The sequence below is a fragment of the Moschus berezovskii genome, chromosome Y, assembly GCF_049115385.1.
Source record: "Moschus berezovskii isolate FMDL1 chromosome Y, NW_MosBer_1.0, whole genome shotgun sequence".
NCBI classification, from domain to species: Eukaryota; Metazoa; Chordata; class Mammalia; order Artiodactyla; family Moschidae; genus Moschus; species Moschus berezovskii.
The window spans coordinates 6,742,291-6,765,761 of record NC_142489.1 but is presented as its reverse complement, the minus strand read 5'-3'; the positions used below and the strand labels follow the sequence as shown (position 1 = coordinate 6,765,761).

General features: G+C 41.6%; 1 protein-coding gene across 1 annotated transcript; it reads right to left on the bottom strand.

The window, feature by feature from the left end:
- Positions 1–296: 296 nt before the first annotated feature.
- Positions 297–12,947, bottom strand: LOC148773033 (odorant-binding protein-like). The gene is made up of 6 exons (XM_088834384.1): positions 12,870–12,947; positions 12,258–12,397; positions 6,601–6,668; positions 2,198–2,308; positions 530–631; positions 297–316 (listed from the first exon to the last, which is right to left on the bottom strand). The coding sequence occupies exons 1-6, from the start codon at positions 12,945–12,947 to the stop codon at positions 297–299; spliced, it is 519 nt and encodes a 172-aa protein (XP_088690510.1).
- Positions 12,948–23,471: the final 10,524 nt, after the last annotated feature.

Sequence of the window (23,471 nt, the reverse complement as noted above, 5' to 3'; positions counted from 1 at the left end):
TCCACCAACTCATGGGGATTCCTGCTTCTGTCAAATGACTCTGGTCTTCAAGATTTCTGCAGGATAAGACTCTCTCATCACAGCTGCTTGGTATTAATTAATCAAAGTGTTTGCAATAATATGGCTCAAGAGCAGGGACATTATGGAACAAAAAATTCTTTAGTGATACATTTAAAGTGGTGGAATAAACACTTCACACATATGAAATAACAGTGTTACCTTATTGCTTCATCTGGAAGGAGCAGCATTATTAATGGACTGTGTTTACTTACAAGAGTGTCAGAGTCACTTTTTCTTCACTCCTCTGGACAGTTATCTAGGGAAAAACAAAATGGGAGAAATGAAAGAGCCACCGATTACTAACATTCCCCAGCATTTCCAAGTTTTCTTCCTTCCTTCCTTTCTTGTAATAAAGGATCTTAAAAGAGACTAAATGTGGAAGAAGACATTTTGAATAAGTTGACTTGTTTTCTGGTTTATACACACCAGGTGAATGGTATGGGCAGGGGAAAAAGTATAATTCCTTTACCAATGTCGATTAAGTTCAGGACATTTTCTTCTGGAATCCCCTTTTCTCTCACCGTGTTGTCGAACTTCTCTTTGTATTTCGAGTCTACATTATTTCCTTTGCCTGTAAAATCACCGAGCAAAAAACAGAATTGTCGACCCCTGGGAACCCACGGAAATTTCTGAATCTACAGAAGAAGAAATGGAACGTGATGTTCACTTGTAGAATCTAAGAGCTTTCAATGGTTCCCACGACACAAACGTGTGCTTTCTGTCTTAAGAATTGACCCCAGTCCAATTTGGTGAGTAGGACACCCTACTCTTCAACATCAGGAGCTGGGCCACAGAGACCTGCAAGGATCTTCATGAATTTGGGGTTGAGTCCATCCTAATATGGAACCTACATGCTTCTCTCACCTTCCTCGCATATGTACCTGCCTCTTATATCTGTTTGTACACCAAGCTTAGTAGGAACCACCTTTCTCCCCTTGCACGGACATATTCCCCTGATCTCACGTAATAACGGGGGGTGATTGACTCTTTCGTGAACCTACCATTCTACCCAGCAACCTTTTCTGAAATAGACACCTGTTGTCCGCATGGCACACACACCTCTTAGTGCTCCTGTGCAATTACTTGAGGGGATATCAGTGTTCATAAGAACAATGCATTTGAAACATGGAACAGGACCAAGATATTTCTTACAAATGTCTGTTCCAAGGCTTACAGTGCATCAGAAAACTGATATTGTATACTTACACATACATATGGAATCTGCATATGTACGGAATCTAGAAAAATGGTACTGATAATGAACTTATTTGCAGGGCATCAGTGGGAAATCAGTCATAGAGAAGAGACGTATGTGCATGGGGAGAGGGGAGGAGATGGTGAGATGTATGGAGAGAGAATCATGCAAACTGACATGACCATATGTAAAATAGGTAGCCAATGGGAATTTGCTGTATGTCTCAGGGAACTCAAACACAGGCTCTATATCAACCTAGAGGGGTGGGAGGGAGATGGGAGGCAGTTTCAAAAGGGAAGGGACATATATATATATACCTATTGACTACCCTGTGACTCTGCTAGTAAAGAATTCTCCTGAAATGTGGTGCCTTGGTCTTGATCTGTGGGTTGGGAAGTTACCCTGGAAAAGGGAAAGGCTCCCCATTCCAGTATTCTGGCCTGATGAATTCTATGGACTTTATAGTCCATGGGGTCACAAAGAGTCAGTCATGACTGAGCAACATTCACACAAACATATTTAAACCTATGGCTGATTCATGTTGGTATTTGGCAGAAAACAGTACAATCTATAAAGAAGTTATCCTTCAAGTAAAAAATAAATAAAAATTTAAACATGAAATAAAGTCAGCTTCATTACAGACATGGCTTGAAATATGTTGACATATGTAAAATAAAATATTGTAGGAAAACTTCATTTTTTAAGATTTGAACACATAGGAATCATTGTGAAATGCCTGATGATGTGATATTCTGCACCCTATGGCCTCCTGTTTCTTGGTAGATTACCTTCCAGGATCCTTAATTTGGTGAGCATAAACACACAGGCCTTGCGTCCTGAATACGGAATGCTGTCAGCACCTCCTTATATTCTCAATGAAAGTCCTGACAGTGTATGTGTTACATGACAATGGTTATGGGAATTTTAGTATATCATACCTACCAAATAATCCCACCAATTCTGTCTCCTTGCCATGTCCATCCACGTTGACAACATACACTAAGAGCGTGTTCTCGTCCCCACTAAGGAGTTGAAATTCATTGTGACCTGCGTCTGTGAGAGAGAGAAAAGATACAAACAGCCCCACCTTAACTTGTTGTTAGTTAGATTATTGTGGCACACGGTGAGTATGAAGAACGTCCATCGTGTATGGACCCACTCACTTCATGCTGCACAGAATGCTACCGTTAACCATGGCAACAGAAGGAGGTATGATTTTCCTCATCCCCACCTTTTTCTACAATTAACCAGTCACTCCTTGCTCTTTTACTAAGATGCTTTATAGAATGTGTGTTCTGAGAAGCCTAAGATGCTTTATAGAACGTGTGTACTGATAAACCTAACAGATTCTTTTTCTGCATTTATAATTAATTATTTTTGATTTGCTGAGTCTTCCCTGCTGCCCGTGGGCTTTGTCCACTTGTGGTGACGGTGGAGTACAGTCTAATTGTGGTGTGCGAACTTCTCACTGCAATGGCTTCTCTTGTTGCTGAGCATAGGCACTGGGGTGCATGAGCTTCAGTAGTTACAGTTCGGGGTTCTAGAGAGCAGGATCAGTAGTTGTGTTTCATGAGCTTAGTTCCGCCACGGCATGTGGGATCTTCTTGGACAAGGGATTGAACCTATGTTTCCTGCCCTGGCTGGCAGATTCTTATCCGCGGGACCACCAGGGAAGCCCCCGAGAGTGTTTTATGCAGCATACACATATGATCAAATCCAGGTTCAAAAATTATTTGTATTGCTGTGACCCCAGCCATGGAATTGGTTTCTATTGGCCAATGTCAGCCTACCTTGTGTTCATCACCTTCTGTTCCTGAGTGGCTACATCAGGCAGGCCACCTTTTGAGCACTTTAAGTGTTGTGTTTCCTGAGCCCCTCACACTGGGGTATGACACAGCCCCCTGCCGTGTCTGTTGGTGTGAAGACAGCTTACCTGCTGGGACAGGTAGGCAGTGACCTCCTAGTGGTGAGCTCCTTCCCCACCTGGAGCGCTGCCCCTCCGCTCTGCCCTGCCCGCGTGTCTGGACAAGAAGCAGCTCTGACCGACTGTGTGTCACCGCCACACCCTCTATGTCCATTCTCTCTCTCCTGGCCTCCATCTCACCTTCCTGCAATCACTCAGCAACATGGAATGTAAAAATGCACATCTGTATTCCCGAAGCCTGCATACACCACTGCTCAGTGTCTGAGCCACTGAAAATTATCAGTGTGCATAAAAAAAAATAAAAGAAGGTATCCAAAGCAGCTTCAGACTCTCATAGCCCTGACAAGAATATGCAATTTTCCCAAGGCCATGCTGAGTCCACCAGCCTTGCTCACATTGAGACAGCTTAATTCAGACTATGAATGTCCTCAGATTATCAGTGACCACTTGTGGTTCACCATGGATTTACCGAGGTGGACATAGCAACATCAATGAATTGACTGTGATGTTAATGAAGGTGATAGGAAAGTGAGAGCAAACCTATCTTCAGGGCATCAGGTCACCATCAAGGCCACTGCTGGTAACTGGGCCTGAGGTAGCTTCACTTCACTGTTTGTAAACAAACCTGAAGGCTGCACTGGCTGGCCCCCTAGAGACCTTCCAAGAAGTCTTGCACTTCTGTTGCCTTTCTTCTTAAGTCACTGTATAAAATTCAAGCCTAAATGGATTGCAAAAATGGAGAAGAGTAAAGACAGTGGAAGCGTTCATGATTTGGCCAAAAGAAACCGTATAGTGGGAATATGAGAAATGAAAGCACAATTTTGAAAACCTCAAATATCAGAAGCTATGCATCAAAGTATGTGGAAATATTTCAGGCATGAATTTTACTAATTTGTGTCTATCGCATATGTACTGTGTGACTTCTTCGTTTAGGAAAGGGTAGTGATCACATATTGATGTGTTTAAATTATAATCAAACATGATTCCTTTAGGCTGTGTGAAAATAATAATGCTATTTAGGATCATTATAAAGAGCTCAGAGATACAAAGCTTAGCCACCATGCTCATTGCATTGTATAGAAGCTGCCTTTATGGTTGAACTCTCGATGATTTCCTTGAGTTCAAGTTCCTCCATCTAACTTTGAATGGACTCAGATATTATAAGATTGTTTTTAAAAAGTGATGCTCGGGGCTGGTGAACTGGGATGAACCAGAGGGATGGGATGGGGAGGGAGGTGGGAGAGGGGTTCAAGATGGGGAACACATGTACACCCGGAGCAGATTCATGTCAATGTATGGCAAAACCAATACAATAATGTAAAGTAATTAGCCTCCAATTAAAATTAAAAATAATTAAATAAAAGTGAATGGCACTAATGTGCCATCTCAATATAGACCCCGTGATCTCAGTTCATAAATCAGTTGCAAATTATCTGTGAGATTCCTACAAAATAGAAATTATACACTCATGGTTAGTCACGTTGTTTTTGTTGATATTAAATCGCTATGTCATGTCTGACTCTCCATGACCCCATGAACTGTACTGCACCAAGTTCCCTGGCCTCCATGATCTTCCAGAATTTGCTCAAATTCATGTACTTTGAGTCGATACTGCCATCCAACCATCTAATCCTCTGTCATCCCCTTGTCCTCCCGCCTTCAAATTTTCCCAGCATAAGGGTCTTTTCCAATGAGTCAGTTCTTTCCATCAGGTGGCCAACGTACTGGGACGTCAGCTTCAGCATCGGTCCTTCCAATGAATATTCAGGACTGGTTTCCTTTAGAATGGACTAGTTTGATCTCCTTGCAGTCCAAGTCATTCTCAAGAGTCTTCCCCAGCACCACCATTCAAAAGCGTCAGTTCTTTGGTGTGCAGCCTTCTTTATGGTCCAACGCTCAAATCCATACATAAATGTGGGAAAAAAAATAAACATACTGTTGACTAAACGGACCTTTGTTGGCAAAGTGATGTATCTGCATTTTAATAAGCTCTCTTGGGTTGTCATAGCCTTCTTTCCAAATATCAGTTATCTTTAATTACGTGGCTGAACTCACAATCCACAGAGATTTTCGAGTCCAAGTATAGAAAATCTGTCACTGCGTCCACTCTTGCACTTTCTATTTGCCAAAAAGTGAGGGGACCGGAGGCCATGACCTTCCTGGTTTTGAATGTTGAGTTTGAGACCAGCTTTTTCAGTCTCCTCTTGCCCCTTTATCATGAGACTCCTTAGTTCCTCTTCAATCTCTTCCATAAAGTTGTATCATCTGCATATCTGATGCTGTTGCTATTTCTTCCAGCAGTCTTGATACCAGCTGGTCATTCATCCAGCCTGACACTCAGCATGATGTACTCTGTATATATGTTATAGAAGTCGCGTGACCATATATACTATCTTGTATTATTTTCCAAATTTTGAACCAATTTGTTCTTGCATGTCCAGTTCTCACTATTGCTGACTGATCCACATACAGGTTTCTCTGAAGCCTGGTAAGGCAATCCAGGATTACCATATCTTGAAGAATTTCCCACAGTTTGTTGTCATCCACAAAGTGAAAAGTTTTACCATAGTCAATGAAGCAGGAAAAAAATTGTTTGTTTTTTTTTTTTTCTTTTCTGGAACTGCCTTGCTTTCTCCATGATCCAGTGAATGTTGACAATTTGATTGGGTTCATCTGCCTTTTCCAAATAAAGCCTATATTTCTGGAAGTTGTCTGATCATGTACCGTTGAATCTTGACTTGAAGGATCTTGAGCACTCACTGGAAAAGCCTCTGATGCTGGGAAGGATTGGGGGAGGGAGGGGAAGGATTGGGGGAGGGAGGAGAAGGGGACGACAGAGAATGAGATGGCTGAATGGCATCACCGACTCGATGCACATGAGTTTGAGTGAACTCTGGGAGTTGGTGATGGACAGGGAGGCCTGGCGTACTGTGATTCATGGGGTCGCAAAGGGTCGGACACGACTGAGGGACTGAACTGAACTGAACTGAACCTTGCTCGCATGTGAAGTGAGCATAGCCGTGCGGTAGTTTGAACATTGTTTGTCATGGTCCTTCTTGAAGATTGAAATGGAAACTGACCTTTTCCAGTTCTGTGGCCACTGCCAAGGTTTCCAAAGTTCCTGACACATTGCTTGCAGCCCTTTAACAGCATCACTTTTTAGGATTTTAAAGAGCACAGCTTGAATTCTGTCACCTCCACTAGCATTGTTTTATAATGCTTCCTAAGACCCACTTAACTTCTCAGTCTAGGATGTCTCGATCTTCTCTCCCTGAGTAACACTCCGTTGAGGGAAGGCTTTCCAGTCCCTGACCTCTGATTTTTAGTGGGAGTAGAATTCAGGTGTATGGGGTTACTGAAGAAAGCTGAGACCAAGATTTCTACCTGAACGTCGTCTTTCCAGTGAAACTTCCATACTTACAGTCAATAGCATAAACGTTTCCTTCCTTTGTGCCTGAGACATATTTTTCTATGCATTCTCCGTTCTTCCTTAAAAACAAAATATATTCATGTTGGTTGATTAACATAATAAAAATTTGGATTCTTTCTGTATGTCACCCAAGAATATGTGTCAGGTATCACCTCAGTGCTGGTGAACAATTTGACCTTCAAAAGAGACAAAATATGTTGTCTGAGATCCAGCATATATCAAGCGGCAAGGATGATTTGTCTACCGGCTAAATCTGACTAGTAGTTCCAAAGATAACCACAGACACAAAGCAGGTCATGTGTAAAGCAATAACCATGGCGAAATCTAGAATTTCAGGAAGAAAGTAAAAGAGTGAACTTTTCCTTTATATGGTTTCTGAAAACAGAGAGGCATAGCCATCAAGACAAACCTTGAGCATGGTCACAACCCTGGCAGTGATTCATTAGAGAATGACAGGGAAAGAGTTTGTTACTCAGTTGTGTCTGGCTCTCTGCGGACGCATGGATTGTAGCCCACCAGTCTCCTTCTCTGTCTGTAGGAAATTCCAGGCAAGAAGACTGGAGTGGGTTGCCATTTCCTTCTGCATGGGAATTTCCTTACCCAGAGATCGAATCCGGGTCTCCTGCATTACAGGAGATTCTTTACCCTCTGAGACACCAGGGAAAGCCCTTATTAGACAATATGAGAGTCACCAGGCCTTATTAGACAAGATGAAATCCACCAGGCTTTCTTACACAATATACGAGCCCCCAGGGAAGCCCTCATTAGACAATATGAGAGCCCCAAATCACACAATTTAAAAAAAGTTTAATTTTCTCCAAACACACACTCTTCCTCCATCACAATACCTTATGAGGATTAAACTTGAACGACATGTGTCTGTATACAGACATATTTCACACTCACACGGACACTTAACAAGCAAACACTTTAGTACACACGATGTGTTTGTATGATATCATGAAGAAATTTATGGATACACTATATGATAAGTATATATTGTCACCTCTATAACAGGAGTACGTGGCTTCACATATGTCCTCTCTACATGTATGTGAAAAAGGTGTATTTGGCCCATTTAAAGAATTTTCATGAAACAAATACTAAAAGGGAAATAACTCTACAGGGACTGGATTAATTTTTGAACAGACACCTTGGAAAAGAATGCCCACAGTGAAGTGTGGTGAGTGTTCTTATTCATTGAAAGTGAAAGTGCAAGTCACTCAGTCATGTTACCTATTTGCGACCCCATGGACTATAGATTCCATGGAATTCTCCAGGCCAGAATACGGGAGTTGTAGCCTATCCTTTTTCCAGTGCATCTTCCTGACCCAGGAATTGAACCAGGGTCTCCTGCACTGCAGGCAGATTCTTTACCACCTCAGCTATCAGGGAAGCCCTCTTAGTCATTAGAGAATTGAAATGCAATGAACTCACTGAAAAACAACCACAAAGTGGGAACACAGCAATTATCCAACATAACTGCAAATGCACAACATTTTATCTGAGCAGAGAAACTCCTTTCATTTGGCTTGGAAAACGTGATTCCTTGCATATGCAGACACTGATAACTGTTTTAAATTTTGTGCTGTGAGAGGAAGGTGGGGAAGATGATTCAGACTGCATAATTTTCTCACGTGAAGAGCCAAAACGTTTGCAATATGCTGATCTGTTCTTACCTCTGGCTCTAGGCGTAGACATTTAATGATGAGTAAAGAAAAGGACAGTATGAAAATGCAAAAAATAGGACACTGGAAGGTGAACTCCCTAGGTCGGCAGGTGCACAGTATGCTACTGGAGATAGGTAGAGAAAGAAGTCTAGAAAGAATGAAGGGACGGCAAAAACAACGCCCATTTGGGGATGTTACTGGTGATAGAAGTAAGGTCCGATGCTGTAAAGAGCAATATTACATAGGAACCTAGACTGTTAGTTGCATGAATCAAGACAAATTGCAAGTGGTCAAACGAGATGGCAAGAGTGAACATGGACACTCTAGGAATCAGTGAACTAAAATGGACTGGAATGGGTGAATATTAACTCAGATGAACATTAAACCTACCACTGTGGGCAGGAATCCCTTAGAAGAGATGGAGTAGCCGTCACGGTCAAAAAAAGAGTCTGGAATTCAGAACTTTGATGCAATCTCAAAAACGACAGAATGATCTCTGTTCATTTCCAAGGCAAGCCAATCAACAGTACGGTAATCCAACTCTATGCCTCAACCAGTAACATTGAAGAAGCTGAAATAGAATGGCTCTATGAGGACCTATAAGATGTTTTAGAACTAGAATTCTAAAAAGAAGTCCTTTTCATTATAGGGGACTGGAATGGAAAAGTTGGAAGTCAAGAAACACCTGGAGTAACAAGCACATTTGACCTTGGAGTACAGAATGAAGCAGGGCAAATGCTAATAAGCTTTGAGAAGAGAACGAACTGGTTATAGCAAACAGCCTCTTCCTACAGCACAAGAGAAGACTCTACATATGGACATCACCAGATGGCCAACACTGAGATCAGATAGATTATGTTCTTTCAGCCAAAGATGGAGAAGCTGTATACAGTCCGGCAAAAGAAGACCAGGAGCTGACTGTGGCTCAGATCATGAACTCCATATTCCCAAATTCTGACTTAAATTGAAGAAAGTAGGGAAAACCATTAGACCATTCAGATATGACCTAAATCAAATGTCTTATGATTAAACAGTGGAAGTGAGAAATAGATTTCAGGGACTAGATCTGATACACAGAGTCCCTGATGAAGTATGGACGGAGGTTCGTGACATTGCATGGGAGACAGGGAGCAAGATCATCCCCAAGGTAAAGAAATGAATAAAAGCAAAATGGCTGTCTGAAGGGCCTTACAAATAGCTGTGAAAAGAAGAGAAGCAAAAATCAAAGGAGAAAAAGACAGATATACCCATTTGCATGCAGAGTTCCAAAGAATAGCAGGGAGAGATAAGAAAGCCTTCCTCAGTGGTCAGTGCAAAGAAATAGAGGAAAATCATATAATGCGAAAGACTAGTGATCTCTTCAAGAAAAGTAGAGATACTAAGGGAACATCCCATGCAAAGATGGGCACAATAAAGACAGAAATGGACCGAACAGAAGCAGAAGATATTAAGAATAGGTGGCAAGAATACACAGAAAACTATACAAAAAAGACATTTTCGGCCCAGATATCATGATGGTGTGATCGCTGACCAGGAGCCAGACATCCAGGAATGTGAAGTGAAGATGGCCCACGTAAGCATCAATGTGAACAAAGCTAGTGGAAGTGATGCAATTCCAGTTGAGCTATCTCAAATACTAAACGATGATGCTATGAAAGTGCTGCACTCAATATGGCAATAAATTTGGACAACTCAGCAGTGGCCACAGGACAGGAAAATGCCAGCTTTCATCCCAATGCCAAAGGAAGGGAATAGCAAGGAATGCTCAAACTACCAAACAATTGAACTCATCTCACACACTAGCAAAGTAATGCTCAAAATTCTCCAAGACAGACTTCAACAAGTCATGAACCGTGAACTTCCAGATGTTCCAGAAGGTTTTAGAAAAGGCAGAGGAAGGAGAGATCAAATTGACAACATCTGTTGAATCATCAAAAGAGCAAAAGAGTTCCATAAAACCATCTATTTCGAGTTTACTGACTATGCCAAAGCCTTTGACTGTGTGAATCACAATAAGCTGTGGAAAATTCTTAAAGAGATGGAAATACCAGACCACCTGACCTCCCTCTTGAGAAACGTATATGCTGGTCAGGAAGCAACAATTAGAACTGTACATGGAACAACAGACTGGTTCCAAATAGGAAAATCAGTTTGTCAAGGCTGTATATATAACCCTGATTATTTAACTTATATGCAGAGTACATCATGAGAAACACTGGGCTGGCAGAAGTGTAAGCTGGAATCAAGATTGCCAGGAAAAATATTAATAACCACAGAGGTGCAGTTGACACCACCCTAATGGCAAAAATAAACAAGAACTAGAGAGCCTCGTGATGAAAGTGAAAGAGGAGAGTGGAAAAGTTGGCTTGAAACTCCACATTCCGAAAACTAAGATCCTGGCATCCGGTCCCATCACTTCATGGGAAATAGATGGGGAAGCAGTGGAAACAGTGTCAGACTTTATTTTTGGGGGCTCCAAAATCACTGCAGATGCTGATTGCAGACATGAAATTAAAAGACACTTACTCCTTGGAAGAAAGTTATGACCAATCAAGACGGCAAATTAAAAAGCAGAGACATTACTTTACCAACAAAGGTCTATCTAGTCAAGGCTATGGTTTTTCCAGTTGTCATGTATGGATGTGAGGCTTGGACTGTAAAAAAAAGCTGAGCACAAAAAAAATAGATGCTTTTGAACTGTGGTATTGGAGAAGATTCTTGAGAGTCCCTTGAACTGCAAGGAGATCCAACTAGTTCATCCTAAAGAAATCAGTCCTGAATATTCATTGGAAAGGCTGATGCTAAGCTGAAAGTCCAATACTCTGGCCACCTGATGTAAAGGACTGACTCCTTGGAAAAAACCCTGATGCTGGGAAAGATTGAGGGCAAGAGGTGAATGGGACGACAGAGGATGAGATGGTTGGATGGCATTACCGTCTCAATGGACATGAGTTTGAGTGAAGTCTGGGAGTTGTTGATGGACAGGGAGGCCTGGCTTGCTGCATTTCATGGGGTCGCAAAGAGAGAGACATGACTGAGGGAATGAACTGATGTTATGAAACATATGGTTATGTATTATACATAATCGGTGATATATATTTATAAAGCAATATCTCCAAGCATAAAATATTTAGTTGTTTTTGTTCTTAATACTTTTATTCCTCACAATATATAACTGAGTTTACATGTTCTGGTTTTTTTCGGGTGTTGTGGGGTGGGAGATAATTGCTGAACAAACGTGTTGATTTCTGCCATACTTTGCATGTTCCTAGGAAACCATCTGCAGTCTAGTGGACATTCCATGAATGGTACTTGGATCTGTGTGTGTGTGTGCTTGGTTGCTCAGTCCTGTCTGACCTATTGAGAACCCTTGGACTATCGCCCAGCAGGCATCTCTGTTCATGGGACTCTCCAGGCAAGAATACTGAAGTGGGTCACCATTTCCTTCTCCAGGGGATCTTCCCGACACAGTGATCGAACTGCTGTCACGTGCAATGGAAGCGCCAGGGAAAGGACTTGGGAAAGTCACTAGGGGCTCTGACGACTTTGGGAAACTCAGTAATGTTGAAACCTCCCGTGAGGAAGCCCCGAGGGCAGAGCTCACTGTGTGCTCTCCCCCTGCTCTCACTTCTGGGCTCAGTGGGAACCGTCTCTTACAAAATCTGCAGGAAGGGTCAAGCGCCTGGTGGGGACTGTGGGTTCCAGGACATGAGCCTCTTCCCTCGGCTGTGTCCCTCTTTACTGTAATGAGTTGATGACAGTGAAGCTTCTGGTTCCCCCAATCCACAGACTTTCCGGAACAATCCCTGGTGCTCACAGTGAAATGCCCTCCCCCTCTCTCAGTATCCCAGCTCAGCCCCACAGCTCAGGGCGTCTTCCTCTCAACATCACCCTGAGAGCTGCCTGCAGATGGGGAGGAGACACCCTCCCTCAGGCCAGAGATTAGCGGTGTTTTCCTTTTGAGTGACTTTTACTTACTTGACATAAAAGTGCATCAGTATTGTTCCATTTTCTTCATCAAGCTCAATGTAACGCATGAAAGCGTGGAATGGCCCCCCCTCGGTGATCTTCTCTTTGTTACTGGCTGATGTGTATTGGGTTAACCATCTTCCTGTAAACTAAAAGCAAAATTCCCTTCAGAAATCCTAGTCCATCTCTGTAAATTCTGCTCAACATCATCCCTCAGGAGATTTCCTGCGTTTGCGTTTAGCAGAAGTCACCTATCTTTATGAACACAGCCCTAGGTATAAAATCACGTGAAAACTCATGTCAGATAAAGGAAATAATTGAGGTATTACTGAGATAGCTTGAGGTATGTTGTCAAATGCAAGAGACCCAATCCAACAGCTGAGAGATCATCCTTCGGTTTTACAAGAGTAGTGAACATACATGAGAGCCGATGAATGGATGGTAGAGATGATACAGACATCACAAACAGCAGGCATAGAGCCAGTGAATGGAGCAACTTTCAGTTGCAGGGAGATGGCGAGACTTAGCAGTCCACATGACCAAACCTCGAAAAGGACACTCACATGGATACACGCTAAGAACTCCTCCCAAGCTTGGACCACCGTTCAAATGCCCTGGTACCTGTGAGGCGTCTGTCTGAGCTTCACCTTGACTGGCAACAAGCAGTCCAAGGACAAGACTGAACAGCAGAGCCTTCATCTTGTTGAGTCTCGTGGCCCTTCTGCTCTAGAAGCTGAGGGTGTCCCAGTGGTTGGAGAGGATGCAAAAGTGCTGCCACTTTTATAGCCTGCATCTGTTTGCGTGATACATCGTTAACCAATGGTTGTTTCTCTTATGACCATAGTTAAAACAGACGGCAACTTCAGTATCCTGGTTGGCAGAGATATAATTTTCTGGCATTCTGTCATTTTAATAATGATATTTGTTTTAAGAGAAGCATATGTGGATGTGGGCATTTGACCTTTAAAGTGAGAAACTGCAGTACGTCCAATATTGCAAGAGGACAATTATTTATTTTCCTGCTTATCAAGAGATCCAAAATGAGATGAGCTGTCCAAGGTACATATCCCTCACTTCTGCATGGTTCTTTTAATATGGAGGAGATGGTGTAAGATTTATTTTCTAAAAGTAAAGATTGACTGTGTGGTTTGGTCAAGTAAACACTATTTCCAAAGAGACCCTTGGAAAAAATCCTATTATTCTGAGGTGGGGAGCAGGTCAGCACAGAGTATTTGTCAACTTCTCCTGCCCCAATGTGGGCTTTTTTCCTCCTAGGTAGTAAGAAGTCGATCTGGTAATGCAGTGCTTAAAGTCATCTGAAGAAGGCATATCAGTAGTTTATTTTCAGTGATTTCTGTCCAGACTCCGTTTTACCCATTTAATCCTTAATATAATATTTACTCACCAACTCAGTTGTTTCTCCCAGTGAGCAAAAAAGGCTGGACAACAGTTCTTGAAAGTTTAAGAATTTTTAATGGAAAAAACAAATTTCCTAACTCAAGATCCCAGAAACAGTGAGTCATTTTGTTCATCTTTCTTTTAAATCAAAATTTACTTATTTTCATCTTTATTCACTGTTTTTTTTGTCAAATAAATAATTTGAAAGATTTATTTTTTTCTGAGTACAGAAAAGAAGACATGAGATTCAGATTTCCTGAGTCAACGAAGTGAGAACTGACCCAGTGCTGTCTGCTCCTGGGACTGATTGGAGATCAGATTCATTCACTTCGATTGAATTCAGACCTTTGAGGAGAGTTTGTCGTCTCAAGGGTGTCCTCAGCGCACATCCTCAGAGGATCACTTCCCTTCATGTTCACATGGACCGAAAATAGTATCTATATTTTCTCCTTTTACTCTCTTTTCTTTCAGTTGCAAAGTCATGTTATCTCCATTGTTCATGCATTCCTCTGTATATTACCGTGTCATATTTTCAGCTGGAAAGTCTGCGTGATTGAAGGTTTCATATCTCTGAATATCCTGAAACCGTTTCCTCTCTTTGGTTTTTGACCCAGATATTCATTTTCTTTTTCTTTTTGTCTGTTTCTTTATCTAGGCTACCCCATGCAGCATGCAGGTTCTTAGTTCTCCCACAAGGATGAAACCCTTATGAACCCTATACTCTGTGCAGGGGAAGGACAGGATCCTAACCACTGGGCCACCAGAGAAGTCCCTGACTCGGATAAATTTGAGTGGTCCTGTGATCCCAGCTAACACCCCTTATCAACCCATCATCACCCTTCCATCTTTATTTTGTACCGCCAGCATTCCCAGGGTTTCCTTTTGGACTCTTACCAACGTGTGTCCCCTGGGAATGTATCCTAGGCCCATCCCATCTTAAGAAGTCTTTCTAACTGCCAATCAAGGGGAGATTAGACACAGTTCTTCTCAGAGATTCTTGCGACAGTTGCAGTAATCGTGTTGGTTTCCACTGGTCTCAGCACTCTTCTTCCCTCCCTGTGCTCACACTCTGTTCTCTATATCTTCCTCTCTGTTTCTTCCCTGCAAACGAAATGTAGCTGATGAGAATTTGGTGAAACAGGGAGCCCAGAGAGGCGCTCTGTGGTGACCTAGAGGGGTGAGATGCGGTGAGGGGAGGGGGCTCAAAAAGGGGGTGATTAATGAATAATTACGGCTGATTTCCAATGTTGTATGGCAGGAGCCCAGAGAACATTGTAAAACATTCTCCACCAATTAAAAGATAGAATTGAAAAGAAATAAGATTTCATTCTTAAGGAAACTGATAAAAAAAAATCCTATTGCTTTGTCCGGAAAGATCTTGTATGCCCTTTCATCCCAACTCTCTTTAATATTGGTGAAAATGTAGGCAATAGAATAATAAATAAATCCAGAACCATCTTACAAAAAGTTTACTGCTATAACTGCGTCCAAATAATGCTAAGTACTGATTGGTACATCTTCCTGTTTTCTCCTCAAATTTATTCATGTTTTTGTAACTGAGAAGCCTCTAACAACAGGTTATTAATTTTGCTTTACTTTTCTGTTTTTTCTTTTTTTAAATTTTCCTTTCTGTAACCACTGTTTTTACATTTTAGATTGTGCAACTCCTAACTAAACAGTGCTAGGAGGCCTATTGAACTTGGCCACTCAAAATTCCAGGTTGCCTCAAGGATACATGGTCAATGTTGCAATGCAGTTAGAGTCTAAAGTTGAACCAACAAAACACAAGCCTACTATTTTTAAGAAAGTAATTGTGTATATGACTTTTATTACAAATATATAGTATTAGATTTATTTATTTATGCATTAATTTATTTGTCTTTATCAGGTCTCAGTTGCTGCACGTAAAATCTTTGTTTCATCATAGCTGGGGTATTTAGTCATGGCACATGGACTCTCTAGTTGTCCTACTGACAGACCAGTGAATTCAATAAAGGTGGTGGGGAGGCAAGGAATAGGAATTACTTTGGACAGTCGGCTGAGAAGATGGTAGACGAATGTCTCGAAGTAACCATCGTGTCAGGGTCTGAAGGCCAGGTTCTTTTATAGAGCCAGAGGGAGACCAGTGATGACAAACTAAAGTAAAAGGCAGAATAGCGCGTGAGAGTCAGTGTGGAAGTAAAGTAAAAAGTATTTTCAGTCTTGAAGAACATCCCAGGATGGACCAGCCTTCGGAATGTGTGTGGTAATTTATTCCCTTTATTTTTTTATTGAAGGCTAATTATGTTACAATATTATATTGGTTGCTTCTGCCATACATTGACATGAATCTGCCCTGGGTGTACATGAGTTCCCCTTCTTGAACCCCTCTCCCACCTCACTCTTTCCCTTATGCTTCCTCTGGGTCATCCCCGCACACCAGCCCCGAGCATCCTGTAACATGCATCAACCCTGAACTGGTGATTCGTTTCACATATGATAATATACATGTTTCAATGCCATTCTCCCAAATCATCCCACCCTCGCTCTCTCCCACAGAGTCCCAAAGACTGTTCTATACATCTGTGTCTCTATTGCTGTCTTGTATACAGGGTTGCCATTTCCATCTTTCTAAATTCCATATATATGCATTAGTATACTGTGTTGATGTTTTTCTTTCAGGTTTACTTCACTCTGTATAATAGGCTCTAGTTTCATCTACCTCATTAGAACTGATTCAAATGCATTCTTTTTAATGGCTGAGTAATATTCCATTGTGTATATGTACCAAAGCTTTCTTATCCATTCGTCTGCAGATGGACATCTAGGTTGCTTCCATGTCCTGACTGTTATAAACAGTGCTGCGATGAACATTGGGGTACACGTGTCTCTTTCAATTCTGGTTTCCTCAGTGTGTATGCCCAGGAATGCGAATGTTGGATCATATGGCAGTTCTATTTCCAGTTTTTTGAGGAATTTCCACACTGTTCTCCATAGTGGCTGTACTAGTTTGCATTCCCACCAACAGTGTAAGAGGGTCCCTTCTCTCCACACTCTCTCCAGCATTTATTGCTTGCAGACTTTTGGATAGCAGCCATTCTGCCTGGTGTGAAATGGTATTTCATTGTGGTTTTGATTTGCATTTCTCTGATTATTACAGATGTTGACTATTTTTCATGTGTTTGTTAGCCACCTGTATGTCTTCTTGGGAGAAATGTCTGTTTAGTTCTTTGGCCCATTTTTTGATTGGGTCATTTATTTTTCTGGAATTGAGCTGCAGGTGTTGCTTATATATTTTAGAGATTAATTTTTGCCAGTAATTTCATTTGCTATGATTTTCTCCCATTCTGAAGGCTGTCTTTTCACCTTGCTTATAGTTTCCTTTGTTGTGCAGAATCTTTTAATTTTAATTAGGTCCCATTTGTATATTTTTGCTTTCATTTCCAATATTCTGGGAGGTGGGTCATGGAGGATCCTGCTGTTATTTATGTCGGAGTGTGTTTTACCTATGTTCTCCTCTAGGAGTTTTACAGTTTCTGGTCTTACATTGAGATCTTTCACCCATTTGAAGTTTATTTTTGTGTATGGTGTTAGGAAGTGTTTTGGTTTCATTCTTTTACAAGTGGCTGACCAGTTTTCCCAGCATCACTTGTTAACGATACTGTCTTTTCTCCATTTTATATTTTTGCCTCCTTTGTCAAAGATAAGGTGTCCAGAAGTGCCTGGATTTATTTCTGGGCTTTCTATTTTGTTCCATTGGTCTATATTTCTGTCTTTATGCCAGTACCATACTGTCTTGATGACTGTGGCTTTGTTATAGAGGCTGAAGTCCGGCAGGTTGATTCCCACAGTTCCATTTTTCTTTAAGATTGCTTTGGCTCTTCGAAGTTTTTGGTATTTCCATACAAATTATGAGATTATTTGTACTAGCTCTGTGAAAAACATCATTGGTAGCTTGATAGGCATTGCATTGGATATATAAATTACTTTGAGTAGTATACTCATTTTCACAATATTTTTTCTTCCAATCCTCTAACACGGTATATTTCTCCATCTCTTAGTGTCCTCTCTGATTTCTTTCACCAGGGTTTAATAGTTCTCTATGTACAGGTCTTTTGTTTCTTTAGGTAGATGTATTCCTAAGTATTTTATTCTTTTTGTTGCAACAGTGAATGGAATAGTTTCCTGAATTTCTCTTTCTATTTTCTAATTATTAGTGTACAGGAATGAAGGGATTTCTGTGTGTTGATTTTATATCCCGCAACTTTACTGTATTCATTGATTAGCTCTAGTAGTTTTCTCGTAGAGTCTTTAGGGTAGTCTGTGTAGAGGATCATGTCATCGGCGAACAGTGAAAGTTTTACTTCTTCTTTTCCAGTGTGGATTCCTCTTATGTCTTTTTCTGCTCTGACTGCTGTAGCCAAAACTTCTGAAACTATGTTGAAGAGTAGTGGTGAGAGTGCGCACCCTTGTCTTGTTCCTGACTTTAGGGGAAATGCTTTCAGGTTTCACCATTGAGGATAATGTTTGCTGTGGGTTTGTCATATATGGCATTTATTATGTTGAGGTATGTTCCTTTTATTCCCAACTTCTGGAGGGTTTTTATCATAAATGGATGTTGAATTTTGTCGAAGGCTTTCTCTGCATCTACTGAGAAAATCATACGATTTTTATTTTTCAGTTTGTTAATGTGGTGTATTACATTGATTGATTTGCGGATATTGAAGAATCCTTGCATTCCTGGGATAAAGCCCACATGGTCATGATGTATGATATTCTTATTGTGTTGTTGGATTCTGATTGCTAGAATTTTGTGAAGGATTTTTGCATCTATGTTCATCAGTGATATTGGCCTGTAGTTTTCTTTTTTTGTGGGATCTTTACCAGGTTTTGGGATTAGTGTGATGGTGGCCTCATAGAATGAGTTTGGAAGTTTCCCTTCCTCAGCTATTTTCTGGAAGAGTTTGAGTAGAATAGGTGTTAGCTCTTCTCTAAATTTTTGGTAGAATTCATCTCTGAAGCCGTCTGGACCTCGACATTTGTTTGCTGGAAGATTTTTCATTACAGCTTCTATTTCTGTGCTTGTGATGGGTCTGTTCCCATTTTCTATTTCTTCCTGGTTCAGTTTTGGAAAGTTGTACTTTGACAAGACTTTGTCCATTTCTTCCAAGTTGTCCATTTTATTGCCATATAACTGCTGATAGTATTCTCTAATGATCCTGTGTATTTCTGTGTTGTCGGTTGTGATCTCTCCATTTTCATTTCTAATTTTATTGATTTGGTTCTTGTCCCTTTGTTTCTTGATGAGTCTGGCTAGTGGTTTGTCAATTATATTTACCCTCTCTAAGAACCAGCTTTCGGTTTTGTTGATTTTTGCTATAGCCTCTTTTGTTTCTTTTGCATTTGTTTCTGTCCTAATGTTTCAGATTTTTTTCGTTCTTCTACCCCAGGGGTTCTTCATTTCTTCCTTTTCTAGTTTGTTTAGGTGTAGAGTTAGGTTATTTAGTTGACTTTTTTCTTGTTTCTTGAGGTGTGCCTGTATTGCTCTGAACCTTCCCCTTAGCACTGATTTTACAGTGTCCCAGAGGTTTTGGGTTGTCGTGTTTTCATTTTCATTCATTTCTATGCATATTTTGATTTCTCTTTTGATTTCTTCTGTGGTTTGTTCATTATTCAGCAGCATTTTGTTCTGCCTCAATATGTTGGCATTTTAATGTGTTTCTCCTGTAACTGAGATCTAATCTTACTGCATTGTGGTCAGAAAAGATTTTTGGAATGATTTCAATGTTTTTGAATTTACCAAGGCTAGATTTATGGCCCAGGATGTGATCTATCCTGCAAAAGGTTCTGTGTGCGCTTGAGAAAAAGGTGAAATTCATTGTTTTGGGGTGAAATGTCCTATTCATATCTATTAGGTCTACCTGGTCTATTGTATCTTTTAAAGTTTGTGTTTCCTTGTTAATTTTCTGTTTAGTTGATCTATCCATAGATGTAAGTGGGATATTAAAATCTCCCACTATTATTGCATTGATGTTAATTTCCCCTTTCATACTTGTTAGTAATTGTCTTACATATTGTGCTGCTCCTATGTTAGGTGCATAAATATTTATAATTGTTATGTCTTCTTCTTGGATTGATCCTTTGATCATTATGTAGTTTTCTTCTTTGTCTCTTTTCACAGTCTTTGTTTTAATCTCTGTTTTATCTGATACGAATATTGGTTCTCCTGCTTTCTTGTGGTCTCTATTTGACTGGAATATCTTTTTCCAGCCCTTCACTTTCAGTCTGTATGTGTCCCTCGTTTTGAGGTGGGTCTCTTGTAGACAACATATATGGGGGTCTTGTTTTTGTATCCATTCAGCCAGCGTTTATCTTTTGGTTGGGGCAATCAACCCATTTACGTTTAAGGTGATTATTGATATGTATGATCCCGTTGCCATTTTCTTTATTGCTTTGGGTTGGAGTTAATACATCCTTTGTGCTTCCTGTCTAGAGAAGATCCTTTAGCATTTGTTGGAGAGCTGTTTTGGTGATGCTGAATTCTCTCAGCTTTTGCTTCTCTGTAAAGCGTTTGATTTCTCCTTCGTATTTGAATGAGATCCTTGCTGGGTACAGTAAGGTGTTAGGTTATTTTCTTTCATCACTTTAAGTATGTCTTGCCATTCCCTCCTGGCCTGAAGAGTTTCTGTTGAAAGATCAGCTGTTATCCTTATGGGAATCCCCTTGGGTGTTATTTGCTACATTTCCCTTGTTGCTTTTAATATTTGTTCTTTGTGTTTGATCTTTATTAATTTGACTAATTTGTGTCTTGAGGTATTTTGCCTTGGGTTTATCCTGTTTGGGACACTGGCTTTCTTGGACTTGAGTGAATATTTCTTTCCCTATTTTAGGAAAGTTTTCAACTATTATCTCCTTTCTTTTTGTCTTCTTCTTCTTCTGGGACTCTTATGATTCGGATGTTGGGACATTTAACATTGACCAAGAGGTCTCTAATACTGTCCTCATTTCTATCGATTCGTTTTTCTTTTTTCCTCTCTGGTTCATTTATTTCTACAATTCTATCATCTGGTTTGCGTATCCTGTCTTCTGCCTCTGTTATTCTACTGTTTGTTCCCTCCAGAGTGTTTCTGATCTCATCTATTGCATTTTTCATTGCATATTTACTTTTTATTTCCTCTACATCCTTATGGAATCTTTCTTGCATCTTCTCAATCCTTTTCTCCAGGTTATCTATCTGTAACTCCATTTTGCTTTCAAGATTTTGAATCATTTTTACCAGCAAAATTCGAAATTCTTTATCAGGTAGATTCCCCATATCTTCCTCTTTTGTTTGTGTTGGTGGGCATTTATCTTGTTCCTTTACTTGCTGGGTATTTCTCTGCCTCTTCATCTTGCTTATATTGCTTTGCTTGGGGTCGCCTTTCCGTCTTCTGGCAGTTTGTGGAGTTCTCTTTATTATGTAGTTTCCTCGCTGTGTGTGGGGTTGGTTGGGTGACTTGTCAAGGTTCCCTGGTTAGGGCAGCTTGTGTCAGTGTTCTGTTGGATGTAGCTGGATTTCTTCTCTCTGGATTGTAATGGATTGTCCAGTAATGAGTTATGAGATGTCAGTGGATTTGGAGTTACTTTTGGCAGCGTGTATATTGAAGCTCAGGGCTATTTTCCTGTGTTGATGGAGAATTTGCGTGGTATGTCTAGCTCTGGAACTTGTTGAACCTTGGGTGGTGCTTGGTTTTAGTGTAGGTATGGAGGCGTTTGATGAGTTCCTATCGAATAATTTTCCCTGGAGTCAGGAGTTCTCTGGTGTTCTCAGGATTCAGCCTAAGCCTCTTCCCTCTGGTTTTCCGTCTTATTCTTGGAATAGCATCTAGACTTCTCTATCTGTCATTTCCAAGGCGGTTCCCTCTGTTTGAGCTTCTGTTTGCTGGTCTCTTCAGTGTCTAATTTCAGCCCTGACACTAGGGGACGGTGGTGGACACTTTTTAAGGGTCAGTTTTCAGTCCTGTTCTGGGAAGGGAGGAACGCTGCAGACAAATATCTCTGGCATCTGTGGGGAGTGTTCGCAGTGTCTCAGCCACAATGGGTTTGTCCCCACTCACAGCACGTGTACTGTCCCAGTCTACACTGCACAGTCTCTAGGTGCTCTGCTGGGAACTGTCCGAGGCCAGAGCTGGGTTGTATGCACTTCCCAGGTCTGAGCAGCTCAAGTTCAGTTTCTAGGGTAGTCCACAAAGGCGCAGGCTAGGTAGGGCCTGCGTTTTGTGCCTTTCCCGGTCCAAGCAGCTTAGGTGACCAGGTGTTTTTCGAGTGCGGTCTCTGTAACTTATGGCCTCCCCAGTCCCTGCCATTCGGTTTTCTGTGTGTACAACCGACGCAATTTTTGAGGCAGATATCTACCGGCCTGTGCCCAAGAAGTCTTGATTAGCAACAAAGCCAGCCTGCAGTTTGGTATCGGATGCGTTTCTGGGGCCTCGGTTGCCCCCTCTGGCTCTGGGTGCCCTCCCTGCCTATCTCGGAGGGGATGGGGTTCTTTGTTCTGTAAGCGGGGCTGGCAGAGTCTTAGGTTAGGTATTTCCACCTTTTCACGAGAGAAGCTATCCCAGTCTGATTTGCTAGCCCCTGTTAGTTCTCTCAGGTGGTTCTCGTGGCATTCATGCCCAGTCCTCTCTCTAAGCAGTTCAGCCGACTCCTCCCTGCCCAGCCCCCTCTTGCTAATGGCGGGTGCAGGCGTCTGCACTGCTTCTCCTCTTGGAGTTAATGTTTGGCGGGTAATCTGTGGGTTTTAATTCTTTCTTTCTTTTTCCTGCTGGTTATGTGGCCCTCTGAGTTTCCAAGGCTTGCCACAGACTCGCCAGTGAGTGTTTTTTGGTGTTTGGAAACTTCTCTCTTTTTAAAGCCTCCCTACCCTGGACGGAGCACCGTCCTTACTTCTTTTGTCTCTCTTTTTATCTTTTATGTTTTTTCCTACCTCCTTTTGAAGACAATGGGCTGCTTTTCTGGGTGCCTGATGTCCTCTACCAGCATTCAGAAGTTGTTTGGTGGACTTTACTCCGCGTTCAAATGTTGTCTTGATGAATTTGTGGGGGAGAAAGTGGTCTCTCTGTCCTGTTCCTCCGCTATCTTGTTCCCTTCCCCTGGGTAATTTCTTCTTTTCATAGCTGGGTAGGGTCAGTTTATCTCCCTGTGAGCTGAGAAAAGTCAGGCTGAAGGGTAGGGCCTTGTGAGGCAGGCCATAAAATATGATTATAATAAGAATGGCAACAGAAAGCAAGTCAAAGAAACAGTTCCAAATGGAGTCAACTTTGGTTCTTCGCTGGAGTTCGACACTCTCAAAGTCCATTCCACAGTCTTACGTAAAAAGAGGGGAGTGGCTGTTCTGCTTCATCAGAGGGACGCTTCTGGGAGTGTCAAGGGACAGGGGCTCCGGGTGTGGGTATGGCATAATTCCACCTGGAGGAGGCCGCCATTAACCCCACCATAGAGTTGCCAGAACTTACACAGGACTCGAAATAGACTCTTGGAGGGCACAGCAGGAATTTGTGCACCAGGACCAAGGAGAAAGGAACAGTGACCCCACAGGAGACTGTCCCGGAATTACCTGTGGGTGTCGGGGAGTCTCTGGTGGTTGAAGGTATGGATTGATGTTGGCCTGATTCAGGGTTAAGCAGAGGAACTCTAGCAGTACATGCATGGGACCATTTGAGGGAGGTCACCATTATCTTCAATACTTGCACCATAGTTTGGCCCCAGAAGGACCACAGCTCCACCCATCAACAGAAAACTGGATTAAAGATTTTGTGAGCAGGGCTTCAACAGTCAGAACAAGACCCAGTATCCCCCTCAGTGAGA

What these genes read in the sequence shown, in the direction of transcription:
- LOC148773033 (XM_088834384.1), bottom strand. Translation starts at nt 12,947, where the DNA reads ATGAAGGCTCTGCTGTTCAGTCTTGTCCTTGGACTGCTTGTTGCCAGT. An exon ending in CTCAGACAGACGCCTCACAG is followed by an intron (nt 12,398 to 12,869) that starts GTACCAGGGCAT and finishes TTTTGCTTTTAG; the next exon opens with TTTACAGGAAGATGGTTAAC. An exon ending in AGAATTGGTGGGATTATTTG is followed by an intron (nt 632 to 2,197) that starts GTAGGTATGATA and finishes GTGATTTTACAG; the next exon opens with GCAAAGGAAATAATGTAGAC.